This window comes from Telmatherina bonti (genome assembly GCF_933228915.1).
Source record: "Telmatherina bonti genome assembly, chromosome: 19".
NCBI lineage: Eukaryota > Metazoa > Chordata > Actinopteri > Atheriniformes > Telmatherinidae > Telmatherina > Telmatherina bonti.
In genome coordinates, this window is record NC_136617.1 from 20089728 (window position 1) to 20113849 (window position 24122).

The window sequence follows — 24122 nt, forward strand, 5'->3', positions numbered from 1 at the left end:
TTTAGTACAGTTGTGAAATTATAGAACTTAATCAGTTCAGTTTCAGGTCAGTTTATTTAAATTTATTCAGACATCCTGAACATCGAAAAAAAAAAAAACCTCCTCTACCTCAAATAAAGTTTACAGAAACAGATTATTAACAAAGCTGACAAGCGATTGTTAGTCATATTTGGACTTTTCTTGGATTTTAATGACTTCAGGGCCGCGTAGTAAGCATCTTTTCTTAGACATGAACTCATGTTCTTTAAACTGATTAAGCTGCGATATATGTGTTGTGGTACTTTTCTGCAGATTTTTCACCAGTATATGCACCAACATTCACACATGACCAGCATATTATCCAATCATGTCATTTGTCCTGAAAATAATTAGAAAAGAGCAAAACTTAGTTTTACAGATATAATCTTTCCTATATTTTAGTTTTTCTCAATTGTTGCTAACTTGAATGTATAAATAGACAGAATATAATAGATTTAATAATTAATCTATCTTTTATTCATATCATACCTTTGCTTTACAAACAGTGTAGGCTCTCCCAGAGCTTTTTGAATTGAAGTGCTGCTGTCACCTTCGTCCAGAAGATTGTCCTGATGCTGGATAGTGTAGTTTCTAACTTGTATCTGCATTGTCCTTCCTGCTGTAGTGTTCCTCAACAGCACATATAATATAACTTCAAGCTGTACTTGGATGTTGACATCTGAGTATTTAATAATATGAAAATTTGAATTTCTTTGACTTACTGGCCTCCATTGTATTAAACATTTATTCATGGTTCAATTCCTAACAGTTTTTTTAGTTAATGTGTCCACTTTTTTCCAGAAGCACCACTAACCAGACTCAAACATATCTTCCCAGCTGAAGTCTTGATTCAAATACCTCAGTACTTCCTGTCTCTGGGCACTTGATCTCTGCTACATTATTATCTGACGGCTATATTTGGACGTTTGTCTATTTTCAGCTCGCTCCCCAAGTGCCTACGCAAGTCAAGTTGCATGTCACATCTTCAGCTTAAGAAAAGGGTGAAATCTGACAGGCTGCTGATGGTAAATGTAGGCAAAGTGATAAAAGATTTCTTAACAGTAAAATTAGCTTAAATCATCCACAGAAGTCTGGATTAACTTTTGTGCATGCTTACACTAATTAGTACTTCATTAGAACAGGAGAAATTTCTTTAAAGCTACTGCAGTCAAGCCTGCAGTGTTGATTGCTTGTGGTTCGAAAACGGATATCAGTCCAATTGACTATATTTGTTTAAAAGTCAAGTTCAGCTGTAAAATAACCATTCTCGTATCTTGTACTGTGGTCCTGCCTGAAGAGGAATTGTAACAGTTGAGGTATGCTTGCAGCTGAGTGGTGACAAATAGGCCAGAGGAGTCGAGACGTGTTAGCACAGGCTCTGAATGCTGCTCATCCACATCACACATGGTGAGCATCACCAACATTGCCTACTTTGTGCTGCGTTGCACAATGCTCAGTACACTCCAGTTAACCTCGCTGCTGATTGTCTTGGTGTGACTAAAGTTTATGACATGGTTTCATTGTGCTGTGATGCATTATTGACCCTCATCTTAAATCCTCTGTTGTTGCTCAGATGTTGTCAGTTTATTAGTTTAAAAGGATTTGTGCTGTCTCTTCCTCCAGGAGTGTCGTCCCGAGTCCCGGAGATCATGGCGGCCGGCACGCACTCCCCTGGTGGGCCCAATGGCATCATACGGAGTCAGTCCTTCGCAGGTTTCAGCACACTACAGGAGCGACGCTCCCGGTAATCAAAGCTCAGAGCGGTTTATCTGTGATGTATTTAAGTTCTTCATTTTTTAGAATAACAATAAGGATTGAAGAGTGACTAAAAGAATGTCACATCGATTTGGAGGGCAGTCCCTTAGAAATATGCTTTTGATCTTGACTGCTTAACTAATACATAATGTTTTAATGATCGATTAGGGTGGTACGGAAAAAAAAAAAAGTGTGCAAATATCAGCTGATTTTTTTTTTTCCATGTTGAAAATGCATCTCCATCACGTTTTATCAGCTGCTGCTAAGCATGTTCATTGTTTATCATGGTAATAATTTATCAGATTGTTAGTATCAATCCAGTTTGTTTTGTTAGTTATTTTCCCTTTAATCCCAGAGGATCATTGAAATATGCCTTTGTAAAAGAGTAAGTGAAGATTTTTTTAAACATTTTGACCCTTTTATTAAAGCAATCTTTGATAAGAATTAAGCCTTACATACAGACTTAATAAAAATGTGTGTTGTAATTTCTGACACAAAAAGATCCTTGCGTAAATAAATAGTCACTTTAAAATACATTGATTCCTTTTGAGTCATTGCCTACTTGGTGACTTGTTTTTTTTGGTTTTTTTTCAACAAAATGATCAAACTGTCAGTTGATAAGCGGTCAGTTTCTGGGTAAAATGTGGGCACATTGGATAAATACTGGCTGTTAATGTTATTCTGCTTGCTAATAAGCCAGTGTTAGACTGATAGAGTATCTGTACGAGTTTTTGTAACCCATCACATTAAGTACAGTATTAAAATGTATGAGCTGGAAACACAGATCTGTTACTACATGCATCTCCTTAGTTCACCAATACAGGGGAATAGTGTTCCCAAATACCATAGAACAAGTGATGGTGCAACTGCTAGAAAGATGAGAAGTTTATCAGTAAGCTTCATAAACAGTTGCCACAGCTGTGATGTTCACACAGCTGCTGCACAGAACCACAAAGTCTAACCATAGCATTGGGAATCACTTTGTATTAATCCTTTTTATATAAAAGTGAAATGATTTGCAAAACTCATCTGCGAAGTCAGGATTAGGACACTGTCAACCATCATATGGTGTTTCTGGAACAGAAAAAGCTCATTGTTGGCTTTAAGAGATAAACATTTTAAATTTAAAATAATTTTTTTGCTAAATAGTTTCCGCCTCCTGTATTGCCGTTCTTTTACTATTTAGTAATTGATCTGGTATTAATTTACAGCCATTCAGTTTGATGGTTTCTAACTGAACGGCTGAGCCTTGTTTTCTCAGGGATAACAAAAATGCATGGATGTATATTAAATTAAAGAAAGGAAGATGTTGCATATGGTTATGTTTCCTACTTATTTCTCCCTCACTCCTCCCTATTTCAGCTGAGATTATTTGTCAGAAATGTCTCTTAAAGAAGTCTCATAGCTTCAGCTTCACATTCAGACTTACTCACACAGACACAAGGAATTTTTCACACAGGGTTTGACACCTAATTTGGAGTCAGACTTCATGATTTCTCAGTGAGTCACGGGAATTTAAAAAAAAAAAAAAGGCATCTGCATCTTTCAGGGGTTATCAGTGCTCTATGACACACACACTGATTATTAAATGTCCCGATTATTTTCATTCATAGAAAAACCGATCAATAAAGCTCTTGGGAGATGAGTCTTATTGGTTTCTTCCTCTTTGACTAATCTATGACAGCTTCCTTTCCAGACAAAGCCTGCTCACTTGGATGCCCTAAATTTATCTCTTACCATCATTGACGTTTGGTTGTTGGCGCCTGGTTGTCTTCAGCAGTCATGGTCCTGTTGAGAGAACCTATTTGAAGACACTGTTGCCCCCTTTTCCTCTGTTCACACAGTGAATGGTGTAATTAGTTGGAATGACTAGAGTGTGTGGGCGACTGTCAGCGACAGACGGGTTAGATTGTGATCATGAGTGAGGGGGAAAGCTTCTGAACCCACCAGTGTGTGTCACAGTCTGTGTATGTCTTTGACTTTGCATGTGTGTGCCCATGCATGCCCATGTGAATGCTCTGTGTGCATTTATACGTGCTTACATGCTGCAGACATTCCCGTTTGTGTCCAAGAGGGCAAAACTACAATTACTAACTCGTGTGGAATAGTTGGCTAGAATAAAGCGGTGTATTTTTGTGTGTATGTATCGAGAGACCCTAATGCACCGTAGCTTGCATGACCCCAAGGCTACGCAGTGCTTTTATTCAGTGTTGCCCTACATTCGTGGCAGCTTATAAACTTGTGCTGCTGCTGCTGGCATGCAGCAAAGCATGGCACGTCCCAACTTGTCAAGCGCTGGAGTTGGTTGTGGCCACGTCCCCGAAATGACTCTAGGATAATTTTATTAAGACTGAAGAAATGTCATTTGTCAGCTGAGTTTGTAATGCTTTTAAAAAGCTGAAATGTGCATGAGTGAGTAAGATGAGTGTGACCTAAAATGGATTAATGTGATAGTAGAAGGACTTAGGAGCAGGCTCTTCGGTCAGGAAAGATGTGCCCTTTTCTCTATTCACACATAATAATGAAGCTCAGACATGGAATCTAAAATGTTTACAATGAATGATTAAAAAATAGTTTTTACCATTTTTTTTTTTTTATTAATAACTGAATGGTTGAATTCTAATGGGAAGAATTGTGGAAGAAAAATTAGTTTATCATGTGAGAGAATTTGTTCATTTTCTATTTTTATCTACATTTCATTGAAGTATCTGTGGACACTGGACAAAATAATCCTTAGGAAACATTATTGTGGCCTGTTGGATACTGTGTAGACTTTTTATTGATGTTGTCGCTTAAATCAAACAAATTTAAATGAAAATAATCATTTCAGCATGTAATATAACTCTGCAGAGCGAATGCTCTTTGGTTTATTTATTCTGACCAAATATCTGACCAAATATTGAGCCATCCCAGTGTGTGTGTTGAAAAAGCATGCTGTCTTTGCAGAATCAAGAAGGCCATTGTTGTTGTCTTTTGTGAAACATACAAAATACCCCAGACTGCAGGCCGCAGAAGCGTTTAATCCCACCTATAGAGGTTTGATTGATTTAAAGGTCACATATTGGTGGGGGTTAAGCACTTTCAATTTTATGGACTTGGGTTTGATGATAAAAGTTTCTGACTTGGTCAAGACTTTACTTGGCTAACAGTGCTACTGTTGGGATTGTATTTCATGCTATTGTTAACAAATTGTTAACAAACAATATTGTTTCTGTGTACAGCCACACTAAAGTCTGCTCAGATGGTAGCTAACAGGCCATTACTCCACTCTAACAGCTCACATTCAGCCAACTCCAAGTATACCCTGCCAAATTGAGCCACAGTACCCAGTAAAACTAAATTGAATTGTAAGGAATTATGTGTTTATGTATACCACTTTTACATCTGTTAGCAACAGACAGGTACCCCAGTCTGTTCGGCACTTCTGAAACATGTTTAATCAGCATGTTCACAAACAAGTTGAGTCAGTTCTTTGAATCTTTAAGGTGCAAAAACAGTTATATCATCAGCCCCACTTTGTATCAACTGTGTAAAAATGACTATCCTGTATATCAAAGAGATATTGAGAACAAATAGTGGGTTTGTGAGGATGCTAAGGTTGTATTTGTATATACAAAATAGACAGTTATGTGGATTTATAATGTGAAACAGTACCACATTTTTTTGTTGTCTTCTCTTTGAATCAGTCACATTTTTTATGAGTAGCAAGAGGGCTGTAACAGGAAAAGAATGAACCCTTGAATGTCATTGAGTGCCGGGAGCCTGGCTGTCTCAGTTTGTGTGTTTGTAAGACCACTCCACAGGAAGATGAACAGCAGCCTTGCAAAGGTCAAGTGCAGACAGTGGGGATGGTTGAAGCACATGTTTGCAGAAACACGTGCACATACGTGGTTTTTGACACACATCTGTGAAAGATGAGGACGTTCACCACTCTGGTCGTGCTGTTAGATATTTGCTGCATATCTGTGTGTGTGTTTTACAAGGCTGTGCTGACAGTGTTTGAATCATGTTTTGGTTAAATGTATCATTCCTACATGCATGAAGCACTGGTCTGAACAGAGCCTTCTCCATCTGACTGATTAGAATAATTCATGCTGAGACTACCTCATGAAAATGTCCAGTTTGCTCTAAATATTGTGTAGAAATCACATGTTGCTAATCACATGTTGCTAATCACACGTAGCGCTATGTTAGTACAAGCAGATGGCTGCTGGACTAACTGAAAAACTGCATCTAAATATTTAAAGGTGTCTTTTCCTTCAAGTTACATGTTAAGGTCAAAATGTTTCTGCTTGCTTTGGGCTTTTTTTCTTTTTAATCTAAGGCGCAATCTGTTCTCGCCTGCTCAGTCATTATCCTGGGCTAAACGATTCATACCGTTATTATTCATACCGTTATGTGTGTGTTTGGGGGGTGTGTGCAGGTGTAACTCCTTTATAGGAAACTCTGCAGTGCAGAAGAAGCCACAGTCCAAGCCCAAGAAGCCTCACCTGTCAGGCCACAAAGGAGGCAGCAGCTCCAGAGAACCACAGCCCAAAAGACTAGAAGAAGTTTACACCGCGCTTAAACAAGGCTTGGAGTGAGTAACTTGTGCATTCATGTCCACTTATTCTGCACAGGCACACTCAGACTTATTCAGATTTATTAATATGAACTCTTTAAACCCTTGACTCTTCTGTTCTTTTCATTTTTTTTTATCATTTCCATCTGAACAAACATCCCCAGACAGAATTAAGTATAGCTGCAAAAATGTAAGCTCAAAAAAGGCACCCTTGGGCTTTATGAGGAAGCTAAACGAGACACATTTCCATTACAATAAGGCAGATTCTCTTAATGTTGTAACAGGGCATTAGGCACTTCATATACAGCCTAGTCCTGTTTAGGGATGGGGAACTGAGAGTTGGTTCTAAGTACTTGAATCACATGCATTTGAGTATATAATTTCCTTTTATTAAGGTGAACTCATTGTAAATCTTCAGCCTTGTTTACATGTATCTGTCTAGCTGTAAAAGGAGAGACATGGCAGAGAAAAGAAGAAAGGTGATAACAGCCCTACTTGTAATGTCCACAATAATATTATTACAAGTGAAAAAGGAGATGGGATTCATATTTCTTTCGTTTTAATGCTTGTGGTGAAACGGTTAACTTTAGCTTTACACTTGATACACAGTCAGGAAAGATGATGAGAGAAAAGGATGAAAAATGTCAGCATCATGCCAATACAAATGGTTCCCTAACTATATAAGACCCAGGTTTGTTGTGTTACTACATCATTACATTTTCTTTAAAGTAACTTTCTTTGCTGCAGTTATGTTTGGTTTTAAGTAAAGTTCCCTATTGTAGTTATATGAGACCTGAATAGTTGTCTTTCTTTTGCTCCATAGTGAATATCTTGAAGTCCATCAAACAGAGCTGGACAAACTCATGTGTCTGATGAAGGACATGAAGAGGAACTCTCGCCTGGTGAGATATACTAATTATAAAAGAAGCTATTCCATTAAAACGTTAGGTTATAAATTAGGAATTAAAATATTGAGTGTAGTTATAATTTGCCACAATTAAAAAAAGTCACACACTTAATGTAATCCTCCAGTGTAAACTGCCGCTGTATAAACTGTTCTTTTCATGATGACAGATAACTACATTCTGCTTTACATAACATGAACAATCTCAGCTGTGTGCCTTTTAGTAACACTGTTTGTGTGTCTTCTCTATACAGGGTGTGCTGTACGATCTTGACAAGGTATGTTGGTTGACAGGAGGGTGCATTGTAAGAAGAAGTTTGCTGCCTGTTGGTTATTGTCTTTATATAAGAAAAGAGTTGGGTGTGAGTGTGAGGGAAAACATACAAGCACAGGAAATGAAGAGCAAGGCTTGAGATAATGATGGTTAGATGTTAAGTAATAATAATGTTAAGAAAAATAAAGGGATAGATGGGATAAAACCAACAAGAAAATGAGTGTTTGAACAGATACCCAACCCAAGAGGAGCTATCTAGGATAGAAAGGGTTCTCAGTATTAAACTACTTACAAACGACATATGTGACTTCTTTTTTCCAAGTGCAGTCTTGTTATCTATGTATGTCATCTATTATTTTCCCATCTGCAGCCATAGTCTCATGAGCACCAGTAAATTATCGTCCTGTCTGTCATTCTACAGCAAATCAAAAGCATTGAGAGGTACATGAGACGCCTGGAGTTCCATATTAGCAAGGTAAGAGTTATTATTACTTTGTCCATCTCTAAAGCCAAGTACACTGTTGAATATTGCAGTTCTGAGTCTTCAGTCTGCTTTTTGCTGCATGTCTGAGTGGCTCCACATTGAGAGCCCTTGAAAATTTTAGGTCTAAATACATTCTTTATCTTAAAGGAGACCTACTCACTGTATTGTGTCGTTTCTTGTACATGTCACATTGTCTGGTTTTATATATTTAGCAGTTAATGCCTAAAATAACTGAATTAATATGTGTAAATGTAAAAAAGTTTAAAAAAATAGTTGAGGGTGCATAATAGCAGGACTTTTACCCATAAGATACACGTTGATGTCCTCTCTGCTGCCATTAGTAAGGTGAAACAAACATTTGCATCCAGTCAAAGAAAGATAAGCTATTGATTCGGGGAACAACACAAAACTTGATGGTGAAATGATAAAAATAAATGCATCAACGAGGCTTGCAGGCTGCAGCTTCACTCCTGGCTGCTTTATCACACCAAGCTGTTGAAAAGCTCTTAAAAGTCGCGTTGGTGGAATAAAGTAGCCATGAGTGAAAACCGCTCTTGTTTCTTGACATGTTTTTTGTTTTTAGACTTTTTTTGTTGAGCTGTTCTTAATTCGTATTGCATAACTCGACACAAAGGATGTGCCTGACTCTTATTTTTTTTTAAAAGAAGAAAGAAAACAACACTTTATCTAGGTCCAAGGTGTTTATTTAGTTATTTACTTACATTTATTTATCATGTTTTCTTCTGCCTGCATTTATTAGATAAAGCCATGAGAAATTTGGACATTTTACCTTTAAACAGAACTAAATGAGGCATTTTCTCCTTTTTTTGGCATTTATGCTAACCTGTGCTAAGCTAACCAGCTGCTGTCTGTAAATACAGCTCTGAGAAAGATGATCCCATTTTCTTTCCTTTTGGCAGTTTTAACTGACATGTCAATCTCTTTTTGTTGTTATGATAAACTTCTACAATATTTTTACTCTCTTATTTTTAGAAGTAACCATCGCACTTTTATTTTTATGTTGAAGTTCTGAGTGAAACCACTGCCACACTTTACTGGATTTACTGGATGACTGCTAGGCAAGTCTTTTCTCCTGTGTGGTTCATGTGTTGATATATTAGGGAAGTTTCCAACTGTTTCCATGATTGAGGCGAAAACATCCCCACTACAGGTGCCAGGTGGAGATTTTTCATTTCTTATACCTTCTTTGTAGTCACCTCATGTGTTGCGAGTCAGGGATATTAATCCTCTACAGGGTTTCTGGAGCTCTTTGACTTTTCTTCCACATCCTTTTTCTGTAGTCCATCAATGGTCTCCCTTGCTGTGCATCAAATCAGACATGACAGCAGGTAATCAGAACACACACGCCCAAACAACAGTGCAGCACCAAAGGTAACCATGGTGACTCAAAGACAGCCTTTGAAGCCCTCAAGGGAGCTCAAGGAAGCCATTGATGGAGTGATGTTAACCCTTTATGTCCACATACATGCTCCCAGACAATAACAACTCATCTGTTGTCCAGAAACGAACATGTGTAAAACAACACGACAACAACACAGAAACACACTCCTTGGATAGAAGCGTTTCTGTGAACTGACATCAACAAGAAATGTGGGTCACGGCACTTACCAGGTTTTAGCGAGGTCTATTGAAAGGATCCATAAATGTGAAAAATTGAGAGGAGATGCAGACAAAACTCTGACAAGAGTCTATCAAAAGTGGTGATGATGTGTCAGAAACGATGTTGTGCAGCTCGCTCCACTTTGCTAACAAAAAGAAACCACAAGCAGAGACATTGCTTGTTCAGTTTTGTGAGGTTGTCACAGGATGCCGTTAAACAAACACACACTCAAAGCCTTTTTATTTGACATCCAGCTTTAAAAGCCTGTGTTCTTACACGCTTTGCTCAAAAATAGATTTGAATGCTCCAGAAAGTATTTGAAACAGTGTCTGATTTGTCTTGTCATACAAGTCAGAGGCCTCAGCCTATCTCGTTTAATCCAACACAAATTTTTGTATTTTCATTCTAAATATACGCACCAGTTTCTTTGATAAATGACTGACATTTTTCAGCTTTATTTGCTTGAGGGATGGTGTGTTGGAAACGAAGCATGACTCAGCAAATACTTCAGTCACATAGCCTTTTCATGAGTTGGTCATAAACAATAAGCTCTTTTCTCAATTTGTTGACAAGAAACTTGTGAGTCTAGTCTTTTTTTCTTCATCTTCTTCTATATGATGTTTTCTTTTTCTCATAAAATATTTGCATTCTTTGTTTGACCTCTATCAAGTCTACAGTGCACTGACAAACCAACAGGATTAAAGCTTAAAGTCCAGCCTGAGTGATTTAGATTTTGCAAACTTAAAGGTTGCAAACATGAAAAATTCAGTGATATGTATGCAAACATAGTAGTTTGCTGTAGTAGTTTGGTAGATGTTTGTGTATTGTCTGTCAGACATAAAGTACATTAGTTTTTGAAATCCACAAAATGCAGTTCAAAGCAAAACAGATGGTATTTGTTTTTGTGAACTGGTGCTGATGTTGCTGTGTAGAAGAGCAGCAGCTTCACTTTCCATGTTTTTTTTTCATTTGTACTAATAGAGAATAATGAGTACTGCAGATAGCAATTGCTGCCCCAGGATAGCAATATACAGGAAAAAGGAGTAATGCACACCTGTGTGCTGGGAACTTGGACTACCTGAAAATTGGACGATTCCTCAATAATTTCTTCCTCTCATTTACAGAATTGATCGCTGAATGTCTAGACAATGCACTGCAAAAGTGACTCTGTTAACGCATTTCATAAAGAGGCCGCATAAAACATATCAGTTATAGATTCAGTGTTGCAGCAGCTGTAAGCTGCACTAAGTGTGAACATGGTTTGGCAGTGTTTGTACTTGGGCTCAGGCGTGTCTCTTTGTGCTGGGCAGCTGCCGTGAGGGATGACTTAACAATCATCCATCAGCAAGTTGTTAGTTTGTGACTCACATCAGCCCAGTCTTTTGTTCCCGGGCTGCCTGCAGATGTCTGCTCCATAATTGGCAGACTTGGAGGAAGCAGGTGGCACAGCTCAACCTTTATGATATCCTGCATGGGGCAAGGCCTATCTCTGGTGTATGCACGTGTGTGTGTGTGTGCGTGTGTGTGTGTGCGTGTGTGTGTGTGTGTGTGTGTGTGTGTGTGTGTGTGTGTGTGTGTGTGTGTGTGTGTGTGTGTGTGTGTGTGTGTGTGTGTGTGTGTGTGTGTGTGTGTGTGTGTGTGGTGGACACTGGTATCAGCAGGCCATTATTAAAGAGATGAGTGACACAGATTGAAGGTGAGAAGAGCAGCTGTCAGGCACCTCCTCTTCCTCTGAAAGAGGGTGTGCATATATGTTAACCACCTTCCAAATTAAATCTAGAACGAGTGTGCATACTTTGCATGTGATTACTTTTAATGTAGGGTGTTTTCTGCTTTCCCCTCTTCCCTTAAATGCTAATCTTTCCACCAACACACACACAGAGTTCCCTAGAGATGGTCTTGTGTGTTTGATGCTGTTTGGTGTGACCCGCCTGTTTTAATCTGCTTATAATCACTTGCCCCTGGTCATAAAAAGTGTGTGTGGTAGGTGGGTGTATGCGTGTGTGTGGGTGTATAAGCAATATTATTCTTCTGCAGGGGATAATGCCCATATCTTAAGAGGATTTTTGCTGAAATTATTCTTTGCTCAATTTAAAACCTTGCAGTGAAGGCTGAGATACATAGTAGATTCAGTCAGCCCTGTAAAACTTAATAAGAAGGGTCTGCTCTGTATTTTACTGAGCAAACCGCATTAAAATTGACATTGGCTTAAAAATGCAAAATAAGAAAAAAGGGAGCTAAACTGAATATTTTACAGTTAATAACTGTGACTGCAGATTCCCTCCCATGCTGAGGATAATTGATTCCCCAATAAAGATTTTCCTATAATCCCTCACGTCTTCTCTGAGCCATGCAGTTTTTTTTGCCAGTACAGTGAGCGGTAATTAACAAGAGCATTAAATGTAGAATAGATTTACATTTTATATATATATATATATATATATATATATATATATATATATATATATATATATATATATATATATATATATATATAAAAATTTGTGTGTGTGACATAAACATGAATGTTTATTCATACATCCTTCATTGAATTATTTAAAAACATGAAAAAATTTCTTAAGATTCCAAAACCCCGGCTGGCAAGTCTGATCCATCTCCACAAGTTTTTTTTTTTTTTATTAATGCAAAACCCAGAAAAACAAGAATGCTGATTAAAGCCCAGTCAGGAAGCTCTCTATGGGAGGTCTGTGTAGTACCACATGCCTGCATGTCTGTTCCTAGAAGAACATCTGCTTCACTGTCTTCTGACCGTCAAAAGTGTAGACAATTGGGAGGCGTTCGTTTTTGTTGTTGTTTATTGGATTTTGTATTTTAATCCATCTGCCTGTGTTGAGGTTTTTGTCTCTCCTTTGTTTGTGTTTTGTCTTTGATGTTTCTTCTTTTTCTGGGGTGAAACATGCTTGGAGCCCAGCAATATGCTGATGGCCATCCTCTGAAGGGGGGCTTGGCTGACCTTCAAAAGCACATAACCTTGAAGGCTGCAAGGGACAATTGCATTTGCAGACAAAAGGCTTCATTAGCAGATAATGATATGATTACTGATTGAATGGCTATTTAGCTGCTCCAGTTTGTGATTTGTTACAGGGGAGCAGAATCATCTCTAAATGAACGACTCATCACGATTGTCTATTCCTTTATTTGAGTTTAATAGCATTATATGTCTGGTCTTGATGAGAGCAAAAGTTCACCTGACTTATTTCACTTTCAAAAATCTGCCAGAGTTGAGTTTTTCCCCCTTTTAAACAAACAAAGACACTCTCCATTGACGGCTCTGAATCAACTACCAATCAGTAAGCTGAAAATACCAGTTGAGGTTTGCATGTTGTTTTATAGCTGGCTCAGCTCAGCTGCTGCAGCCCCGCCACACACACACACCACATACACCACATACCACAGACAGACAGACGAGATGGGTCCCAGTCATGGGTGGGTGGGAGTTTAGGGCTGATTGGTTTGAGGTGGAGTCGGTGGGATTGCAGTGGGTGTGTGTTTGTATGTCTTTGTGGTTACAAACGTTATTATAACATCATCAGACTTCAGTCTCAACACTCTAAAACAGAAACTTCCCACTGCAACCCACTTTCTTTTTCCCCCATTTTCTTTGCCAGCTTAGACAACATATGACAACGTGTTCATGCAAACGTTCACAAAATCTTCTCTCACGGTTTTGGTTCGATCACAAGGAGACGCAAATAAACTGGAGCTGTTCGGACAACAGGAGTCAGAATGGCCCATTTTCTCCTGCTTTTCCCTAATGACTGCCATAAAACGCTCAAAGCATCAATATTTCAGTACTTACGTAAGGCAGGCAGCAGTATCTCCTTTAGATGAGACTCATCAGAGGTGTTTTGTTTTGCCTGGCTGCCACCTAGATCATGTGTTAATTTAGAAATCCAGACTGCTGCTAGACTGTAACTGTGATGGTAGATTATCACAGTGAAATGACTGAGTGACTCAACGGTGTTTCAGTCTCCAAGTATTTCTTTCATTTATGTGTTAAAATGAGATGATGGGGGCTAATTTTAATCTGAGAGGTTATCATTTTAACTGAGCTGCATGACTATTTTGAGAAAGCTGATCTTCTTGAAACTTGTTGAAAGAGTGAAACAAGAGTAAAAAAAAAAAAAAAAAAAAAAAGAACAAATCATAAGATTTAGACTTGGACTTGAATAACCAGTACTTTCTTAAAATTGCAAAATAGTCCTTGGGTTTGGTTTACATGCTCTTGAGCCCTTCAACTGAATTTCTCCCATTTTCAGATGGTTTAGGACTCTATCTAAAGTATTTAAAGACGTGCCAGTAAGACATTTTCCCTGAAAAACTCAAACAAGTAACATTATAGAATGTCTTGAAGTTATTGTATGAGAAGGAAAATTAAACTGAACCACATCATCAAATCTAACTTCTTTGTGTTGCATTCAGAGGAACTCGTCATGCTCTTGTCACAGCATCGTCTAATCTGGGTTTAATCTCAGTTGAAACCCTGACACTTCAGCTTGCTGTAAGATAGAAAGATTTTAATGTCTCCTTGGGTTTTAGTGAAATCAGACCAACACTGCAAACAGAACTTCTTTCCACTTGAGCTCTGAACCCCGTCTGTTGTTGCCTTGCCATGAGGGCATCCCACTGGGGTCACAAACTGGGACAGCACAGTCTGCAGTCGCACTGATACATACCAGCTGTATCTGTCAGTTATCTTCTGGCTGTCCTATGATTGGTTATGACTATCTGTGTAAAGATGCAGAATTTTTAACCTTGTCTGTATCACTGTCTGCATTCTTAGCTGGTGATCATTTTCCTCTCTCTCATAGACAATATTTATTTCATGTCTTCATTAAACTCAGCTTTTCACTCTCTCTTTATTCTGCTGTTAACAAGATTGTTTCCATATAAATGTCAACACATCCAGAATAATTCATGTAGCAGTTGCTCTACTGTGTTTGCACTGATGAGTATCTATAATTCCTTGTACATGAATGCATGCTCGTGCTTGTGGCTCCCTGATTAAGTTTCAGGGACTCTGTGTGTGTGTGTGTGTGCACATACTCAGGTGGATGAGCTGTACGAGGCCTTTTGCATTCAGAGCCGCCTAAGAGAGGGTGCCAGCCGGATGAAGCAGGCCTTCTCCTCCTCTCCCTCAACTAAAGGCACCAAAGAGAGCATTGCGGAAGTCAATCGCCGCTACAAGGAATACACAGAGGTACTGCTGTGGATTATGTAAAATAATGCTGCCTGATTCGTAGACTCTAAATAATGGTGTCACACACATGATGGCTGTCGTTGGAGAGGGATGCTGGTGTCTCACAATGAAAGTGGCACATTTGTCCATTTATAGATACTATGATTGTAGAATAGCAGCATTAAGGCAGGGGTCACACCTGACAACAGCCTTAACATATGACACAGATTTCTGTTTATCATGGTTGACTATAAACTACTACAAAAAGACCTTTAAATACAAACAACATACACACCTGGTCATCACCTGTCCTGGAAGGCTTCCAGCCTCTTTCTGGGTAGCTTTGGCCAAAGAGCCAATAAATAACTTGATCACTGTTGTTTTTGTGTGTTGTGAAGATTGTTTATGTAATCAGTCATTATCTTTCTCTGTTGTCCAGAACATGAGCACATTTGAGAGTGAACTGGAGAACCTGCTCGGGGAGTTTCACATTAAAATGAAAGGTAGGTCCAGAAATATTAAGTGTTCTGCAGATGATATGCTTCACCACTTCTACACTGATTTATTTTAGATTTGGAAGAATCCATTCATTAATGTTGCCTTGATAAATAATCAAACTGCTGCGTATCCCAAGCTCCTACTTGATCCAAATCTGAATCCCTTTATCCTGTTACAGTTTATCCCAGTAAGAAATATGTCCCCAATAAATCCCTTTATCAGGAATTATTTGTTGTGCAGTAACTTATTCTGAATACTTTCCCTCCCATTTTAACTCTTTTTTATGATTAAAATGTCTGTTTTTCTCCAACAGGTTTGGCAGGCTTTGCTCGACTTTGTCCTGGAGATCAATATGAGGTAAGTTTATTTATCCTTCCATCTAATTTCCATACTGTTATGAGAAATGAAAATAAATTTCACCCGCCGCCACTTGCATTTGTCAAAAAATATAGAAAATGTAGATATTTTTTTGTGATGCTCCCAGGATGGGCAGCTTTTTCTGGGCTATGTGGGAGCTATTCAGGTCATTGTATGGTTTTCTTTAAAATGACTATCAAATCCACTCAACACTACCTGCAGTACAAAGACATAAACAGAAATACTTATATAACTAATTTTGCCAGTGGCAGTTGTGCTGTGCTGACACAATGATGTATATAAACTGGTTGCCACATGCATCAGAGCTGCTTGTCAAAGGGTTTCTACGTATCACAGAAATCCATTATGGAAACTTAAAAACAACTAATCCTCTATTCATGCTGAGAAATGGCTCATAAATAAATGTTAAAATGTTAATATCATTCAAGTAATAACTAGCCACTGAGGACTTTCAGTACTTATTTTCCACTTCCTTATGGAGGACTTGATCACAGTCAGGTGTCTGTTGCTTAGTAACTTTTTTCTTTACATAATGTAGTCTTGTGTAGATTTTCATTCACCCATGTTACACTTACTTGATGAAAAAGTTTAAACAAAAAATAATTTTAAAATGAATCAGTTTCTTCTGTCTGTGACTCACATGTCTTTGCAATGTAGAGATGCACTCATTTTACAAGGCATTTGCGTAATAATACAGGCCTGCCATCACAAGGGAAAATGAGTAAATATAACCTCAGCACAGGGTGCAGGAGGGTGGGGGTTGAGGTGCAGACCTCTAGGAAAGGTCATGCAAAAGGTTGAACCTTTCAGACGATTAAGTGCACCACTCTACTCCTTGATAGATATCAGTGGCAATAAAATCAATATTTATTTACATATAAATTTGCCCTGAAAACAAATTTGAGCCAGCGTGATACCTCCCCCACCCCCCTACTTTGTGTTGGCCAGTCAATGTGCAGAACACATGCACTGGAAACTGACTGGTTTATGGAGTACACTAAAATAAAAATGCTGAGTCGCCAACAATCACAGACTCAAAGAGAAGATATTAAAGAAAAGCCAGCATGTTTAAGGGCAAAGAAAATGAAAGAAGTGGAAAGGCAAAGGTTGCATCCGAGCAAAAAGGGGGGGGGGGAAAGAGCAACCCGGCATGATGGGCAAAGCTCAACGTGACAACTGGAAGAAACAACTCTCCAAATTAAACTTTGTGATGCACAGATTATGAATGTAAAGGTTAAATTGGGTGTTTCTAGTTCACTATAGCAGAGCAGACAAAATGAGCGCTCCGCGAGAACTTTTAGCAGCGAAGAGAGAAGAAGGATGCCAAAATTTAGTCGCTGAGATCTACTATTCTTTTCGACACAATCCACCTCCGACACATCTGAATCGAATGAATGGCTCCTTGCCAGGCCTCAGTAGGAGTTTAGTTACATGCATGTGAGGAAATTCAGCCATTTGATTCAGGTGTGTTGAAGAAGAATTGCAGCTAAAGTTACATGATAGTAGATTTCTGAGACCGGACTTGGATAACCCTGGATGAGAGTTTACACATGTGTGCAAGCATCTTGTTTTTTTTCCTAATTTATCATTAATGTGGCATGATGTAACCCGTCAGTGCTGTTCTAAGGGGCCAAACGAAGTGATATTTCCTCAGTGCTTTATTTTTTTCTTGTAGGTCAAGTAAGTTTATTACAACTTAGTTATTCCTCTGTATTCATTCTGAATTTCTTTTTTTCCACTTATGTCTCATTCTTTTTTTAAGATCTTCATGAGGTATGGTCGCCAACGATGGAAGCTGAAAGGACGGATTGAAGTGAACTCCAGACAGAGCTGGGATGGGGATGAGATGGTCTTCATGCCACTCATCACTGACCTTATTAATATCAAGGTATTGTTGGCGTCATGTGTGTGTCAAACATTTGCTAAAAAAAAATAACATAATTTGCTGTACTGAGGAAGGAAACATGTTTGTTTCTATCAGGTGACAGAGCTTAAGGGTTTGGCTACTCATGTGCTAGTTGGCAGTGTCATCTGTGAGACCAAGGAGCTCTTCACGGCCATGCCTCAGGTGGTGGCAGTGGACGTCAACGACTTGGGAACCATCAAACTCAACCTGGAGGTGACGTGGTAGTAAGTAGCAATATAACAGCTGTCACAAGAATGTAGGAAACCTCCAGCCAACATAGTCATGCTCAGACAAGCTTCTTTTTTTTCTTTTTTTTTTTTTTTTTTTAACAACTGCTGCTCTTCATCTTGATCATGTGTTGGTCAGATGTGAAGAATGTAGCCAAAGATGTTCATTTATTTCTTTAAACTTAAAGATTTTAGTTTCATTTGAGGCTTACTCCACAAAACCTTTAAAGAAATGTCAGTGATGCAAGATTTTTATTTTCAGCGTATGGCACAAATCACTGGGTTGCCGAGTTATGAAGCACAGCCAATGTCTATTTTAATCTTTGCACAGTCTATTATTGGACTGACCATATGTTTGGTTGCTGGTGAACACCCACAACTATTACTAGCACTTCTTTTGGTTTCCTGCCACCTTGTGGAGAGACATCATGTTCACAGGCATGAATGATTAAATCATGCAGATCGGTCGCATTAGGTGCCTTGTTTCCATTCCCTCTCCTAGCCCCTTTGATGTTGAGGACCTGACTCTGTCATCTGGCAACCTGAGCAAAGCCACAGCTCTCCAGAGACGAGTGTCAGTCTACAGCCAGGGGACACCAGAGACCCCCACCTTCCAGGACAATTCCTTCTTTGTAAGTCAACAACATGTCTCTAAAAGCTTTCCTCTGCTGTGCGTGATGGATTTTGGGAGACTTAAAAATGATCAAATTCTGAAATCTAAACAGACTAACCTGAAATCCTGCACTGTTTGAATGCACCATGCTTGTTTATCAATGTGAGTCCTGTAACTAACCCTCATTCATTTCCCTGCTATCTCTTATATTTCCATATTATAACCCCTACCCATACTCTCCCCCTGCTTAAACATTCCTTCATCCCTTCTGTATCGCGTTCAATTCCCTAAAACCCTGTCCTATGTGCCTGCGTGCATTGTGTAAAGAAGTGGCAGCCATATCCTGTGGAGCGCCAACGCCTCTCCTTCCTCCACATGCTGCGAGAAACGCTGCTAGAGAAGCTAAGGCGCAGTCGTTCATTTGGTGACCTGGCCTCACTCCGGCCAAGGCCCAAATCCAGTCTGGAGGTTTATGTGAGTTTGTTGTGTGCCCTTGATCCTCCAAACCTAACTGTGTGCCTCCCTGCTTCACTGACATAAAGGAGATGTGCTTCTCTGGTTGTATAGACACACCTGGGTTTGTCCAGTTCCTCTGTAGGGTGGGGGGGCGGCTGCAAAATGCCATGTGTGGCCATTTGTATGGCTATTTGTTCGAAATGCTTTAAGCTGTTGATGATGTGTTTTTATGCTCTGGTGACTTTATTACTGTTTAACCCGTAAGGATTTATAGAGAAGAGTTGTGTTAGTGGTTGTTTCTGTGTTTGGGCTTTCTGTTTCACTTTTCAGTCTTACATGGACACATTTCAAGCTATATTTTAACATTCGATATAAATATATATAATTTTTTAACTCAGACTTACTCCTTCATTTGTCATTTCAGTCCACTTTACCAGATGATGTCTTTGAAAATGGTGGCTGTGGCGTGGCCGAGTGCAAGCGTCTGTCCTTCACCTTTTCTGACACCTCTGGTTCGACACCCAGCCCCAGCCCAGCACCAAGCTCCTTCTCCCAAAGCCAATCAAACCCTGAGATCACCGTCACTCCTCCAGAAACTGATTTATTCCCCACACAAATCCTCCCAACTAGGGAGGACTCCATTGCAGAGGAGCATTTAGTGGAGGAAGAGGAGGAGGAGTACGAAGAGGATGGGGAAACGGGTAGTAGAGGAAGCAGGACCAGTCCAAGCCTTGTCAGCGACGAAGCAGATGTTGCAGAAGATTCAGAGTGGGAGCGCACAGAATCCCAGCGTAACTCCAGCTCCAACTGTGGTTCAGCTGCCCCATCTTTGTGTTCTGATGGGCACCTGTCCACGGTGGCTCCCGAGGACGTTTTCCTGGACCAGGCTGACGAGCTGAAACCTGTGGAACTGGACACAGAGGAGCCAGGCAGCCTCACCAGACAGCTAGTGAAAAGGCTCACTTCTTCAGAAATTGTAGCACCCACTGGGACCTCCACCGAGGGTGAGGGCAGCCTGAGTTGGGCAGGGGAGGGGAGCAGAGCTTTCCTAGAAAGTAGTTTGGAGGAGGCAATCCACAGTCTGCTGACAAAACTGGAGTCACTGACTCACCGCTGCAGAGAGCTGCAGGACCTGGAGCAGGAAGTGATGCACCTGGAGGACCTCCTCAAGGTGAACTCTTCATATAAAAATAAATTTAAAATAATGTTTTAAATGATTTAGGAATTATTTCAAGCTGTTTAAAATCCATTTTAATCACACAGTGTTGAATTGTGTCCAGTCTACAGCAGAATACAGCATAATCCTAAATGAATGCTGTTGGAGGAAACTAGCCCTACTTGGATCTAGAAATCAATTATGTTTATTGTGTTGTAGGGTTACAATGTCCTGTTTTGTCTCTGCACACTCTTGTATTTCTACAGTGTCGCCTCCCGGGTCACAGGAGTCGGTCATCCAGCCTCAGTCTGACAGTAGAGAGCGCTCTGGAGAGTTTTGACTTTCTCAACACTTCTGACTTTGATGATGAGGATACTGGAGATGATAATGCTGGCCTTAGCATCCCCCCACAGAGGTCTCCACTTTTTGATACAGATGGGGAGAGGATAGGGTGAGTTTTTACAGCACTTTGAAAGCTACGATGGGATTGCTGAACATTTAGGTTCTGCAATAAGTCAGTAAATAAAAAATTTCTTTTGGTCATTGGCAATGAAAGCACAAGAGTTTAAACCGTGTTTTACAGACACTAATAAAACTTTATGCGTTATATATTAGAGGAAATATATTATTTAAGACTTGTACTTTAACATTTATTAAGACAGAACACCTTGATTTATCTTGCTTTATAATCGCATAAAATTTAGGGGGGAAAAAAGAAAAGGGTTCTACACTGTTGTACATGTCTCTGCTGCCCCTCAGTGGTGATGTTTGGTATGTGCTGCTCAGGGGCCAGCATCCAGAAGCCAGAGGGCACCTGAGTGAAGCGTTGACAGAGGACACTGGTGTGGGTAACAGTGTTGCTGGAAGCCCCCTACCACTCACTACTGGAAATGAAAACCTAGATGTGGCCATCGTCATCCACCTCCAGTACTGTAATCACCTCATACAGGTACAGCTGCAATAACATTCGCTGCCACAGTCTAGAGCGGGGGTGTCAAACTTCATTCCTAGAGGGCCGGTATCCGGCAGGTTTTTGTTGTTTCCTTCTACCAACACAGCTGATTCAAATCAAATGGATCCAGCAGCTTCTTGTCAACATATTTATGGATTTCGGTCAGGTGTGTTGGAGCATGGAGACAACAAAAACCTGCTGGATACCGGCCCTCGAGGACTGGAGTTTGACACCCCTGGTCTAGAGTATACAGACATGATTTGATGTTTACTTCACCACTTTATTAGCTTCATTTGTAATCTCTAAAATGTTTTTCGTCTGAATTTAATGGCAGTTGTTGACCAGTGGGCTGGGTGTGTGGCAGCGTCGCAGTCTGCTCCTCAAACTGTCTGGTCAAACACAGCTGCTAGAGGAACTTGCAGAGATCAGTGTGGATCGGCTGGAAACTATTACCTCTGCTGCCGATGGTGAGCACGCACTAGTATACAGCACTGTGGAAAACTCCTGAAACACTCTTCATGTCCGTTATATTTTGCTTAAAAGGAGTAAAAACTAACCATTTTAAAGTGGCCTTGATAATTGTTCTCCAGTTTTTCTGGAGGTTTTCTTTAGGCATTCAATGCTTTATTACAATACCATTAGGTATTATTACATAAGGTATTATCGTTAAAACAAAGAGGCAATTCCCTAAAAGCTCTTGGCTCTTAACTTGGCACATCTTTGCATGTGCAGTTTGTCCTCAAAAGATCTGAGGAAACTGGTCAAGTTAAGCAAAAATAAAAAAAAAAAAGAGTTGTAGCAGGTAGAAAAAAGCAATATACAGAACACAAAGTCACTGTAAGGGATGTCTTTAAGAAACAGGAAGAAATCTAAAAAAGACATGACAAGGGAACTGAGATGTGCCTCTGATCCTTCAGTTCACTAAATCCTTATTAGAAATGGTCTCCATGAAAGATGCCTGTTAAGACGTTATTCTTATGGAATGGAAGGAAACAAACTGAAGTACGCTACACGACACAAGAACCCAGCTGAAAATTAGTGAGTGATCAGAAGAACAGAACAAAAGTCAGTATCAAAAAGACCTTGACATGTACCTAAAGAAACTTGGAAAACTATGCCTTAAATTCTAGGAAGGTTTGGCTCAGGACATTCAGACTGTGTTAAACAATAAATGTGTTCTTAACAAAAATTGGATTTTCAAATGTGTTAGAATCATTCCAACTCTGTTTTTTGCCATTTTGACTGTATTTAATTTTATTTTCCACGTTTCAATAATTCACTGCTACCTGTTCCTTTTAATATCTTCAAACATTTAAGGGTGGCCCAACACTATACTGTACTTTTATGTATGTATCCTATTCATACACGCAACTTTTTAGTTTGAAGATTTATAGCATTTGACTTCATATTTTGTGACATGTCCTCAGTTCTCCCAAGCCTGGCAGAGCGCCCCCAGCTGATGACACTCTGGTCAGAGTGCAGTGGGTCTGCAGGGCTTTTCCACACCACCTTGGACAGTGTGTTCAAACACATGAACCAACACTACATAACAGTGCTGCAGGAGAGATATCCACAAGGTTAGCTTATCTCTGTTTTTCCACTTTTTCCTGCAATTGAAGCATATTTCAGACTAAAGTATTCAGCTTTATGTTGAGCAAAAATCATGTTAATATTCTTCATTCCCTTTTGACTTTGGTCCTGTAATCCCTTAGTTGTGTATTTTCTTTACAAATTAATGTTCCTACAGGGAAATAATACACCACCAGTGCTGTTGCTAAGAATAAATCGTAGTTACTAACAGACTTAGACAGAACAGCTGATGTTGGCAAGAGGCTACATACAGAGCTGTAACTGTAGGCTTGATGAATATGACTAACACTTGTTTTCTGCAAACAGTAAGAAAAACTATTTTATAAAGCACATTCAAGCTATATGGGATCATTTGCAAAAAACAAAACTATTTTTTATTGGCCGGTTTTATTTCATTCAGTGTGGGTGAACAGGAATACCAGCCTGCCTTAGAAACTTTGGCCTTCAGACTACTTACTACACACCAAGTCTGTCCATCTGCCTAGAAATGCTAAAACTTTTCCTGTTCTGACAAAACTACAGTAAAAAGCTTTTTAAATGTTCATCCAACAACATTAATGCAGAGTTCTTTTAAAGTTCCTCTGCTCACATGTCTGCTGTCCCTTCTCAATGTGGCCTCAGCAGTTTGTGATGCTGGCTGATCTTTCCCTCATGTGCTTCAGTTACATATTACTTGTGTGCTCAGTCTTGATCTCCAGTGGTTCCCAGTTTGTTATAGTTCCTCTGCAAAGACCCATGACAGATGTGTCTGTCTCCTCCACTTAGACCAGCTTCAAACAGGGATGTGCTTCTGATTCTGTTTAGTATTGTGGTATTGTTCAAACATGTGAGAAAGATTTCCTGTTTCACTTTGTCCTACTATCACTCTGCACCAATAGATACCAATATCCCACCATCCACATGTAGAATGTGAATTAAAGCAAATGTCTCTTTATTATGCAAAGAGCATAGTCAGCTGAAAACTACTTAGATTTCTTCTCCTCCCTGCAGTGATTGGCATGGTAGTCGGTGAGATGGTGGACAGGAGCGACCTGGCAGAGGCGCAAACCCCCCCAGCTGCTGTGCTCTCCCAGGATGTCCTGACTGTTTTTCAGTTCCACACCTACATCTTACAGCATGAAGTTCAGGACATGGAGACTCACTTGCTAGACCTGGCAAGAGAGGGTAAGCAAAAGACATTTAGCTTGAATCTTGCTTATTTTTTGGTATTTTTCAGTCACTTAAACACCCAACAGGAACACAGCATCCATTTCACAGGATAAGAATTACCCAAAAAAGATTCATGTACTGATGGTTTAACATTTAGTGCATTTGCTTCATTCACAGAGGTGTTTGCAGAGGTCCTGTGCAGTGGGGATTATTCCCAGTGTCTAGCAGAGCTGGAGAAGGTGCCCTTGTCAACACTCTGGCCTCAAAACAGCACCCTGAGGGCTCTGGCCTCTTTGCTCACTGCCGAGGACCCTCAGATCAACAAGGCAGCGGCTGACTACCTCGCCTCTGGAGCATCAGAGAGACACTTCAGGACCAGG

The 24122-nt window shown here is 39.7% G+C and overlaps 1 protein-coding gene across 1 annotated transcript in view; it reads left to right on the forward strand.

Moving 5' to 3' along the window:
* Positions 1-24122, forward strand: part of ripor2 (RHO family interacting cell polarization regulator 2) — a 46502-nt gene that overhangs the window by 18837 nt on the left and 3543 nt on the right. Inside the window, exons 2-19 of the mRNA XM_079258246.1 lie at positions 1642-1762; positions 6197-6352; positions 7158-7236; positions 7493-7516; positions 7934-7987; positions 14689-14838; positions 15257-15320; positions 15629-15672; positions 17456-17581; positions 17675-17823; positions 18329-18458; positions 19320-20066; positions 20318-20502; positions 20838-21000; positions 21338-21470; positions 22431-22580; positions 23584-23757; positions 23920-24122. Of these exons, the coding sequence (XP_079114372.1) occupies positions 1668-1762; positions 6197-6352; positions 7158-7236; positions 7493-7516; positions 7934-7987; positions 14689-14838; positions 15257-15320; positions 15629-15672; positions 17456-17581; positions 17675-17823; positions 18329-18458; positions 19320-20066; positions 20318-20502; positions 20838-21000; positions 21338-21470; positions 22431-22580; positions 23584-23757; positions 23920-24122 (2826 nt within the window). The 5' untranslated portion in view covers positions 1642-1667. The remainder of the gene's footprint in view (positions 1-1641; positions 1763-6196; positions 6353-7157; positions 7237-7492; positions 7517-7933; positions 7988-14688; positions 14839-15256; positions 15321-15628; positions 15673-17455; positions 17582-17674; positions 17824-18328; positions 18459-19319; positions 20067-20317; positions 20503-20837; positions 21001-21337; positions 21471-22430; positions 22581-23583; positions 23758-23919) is intronic.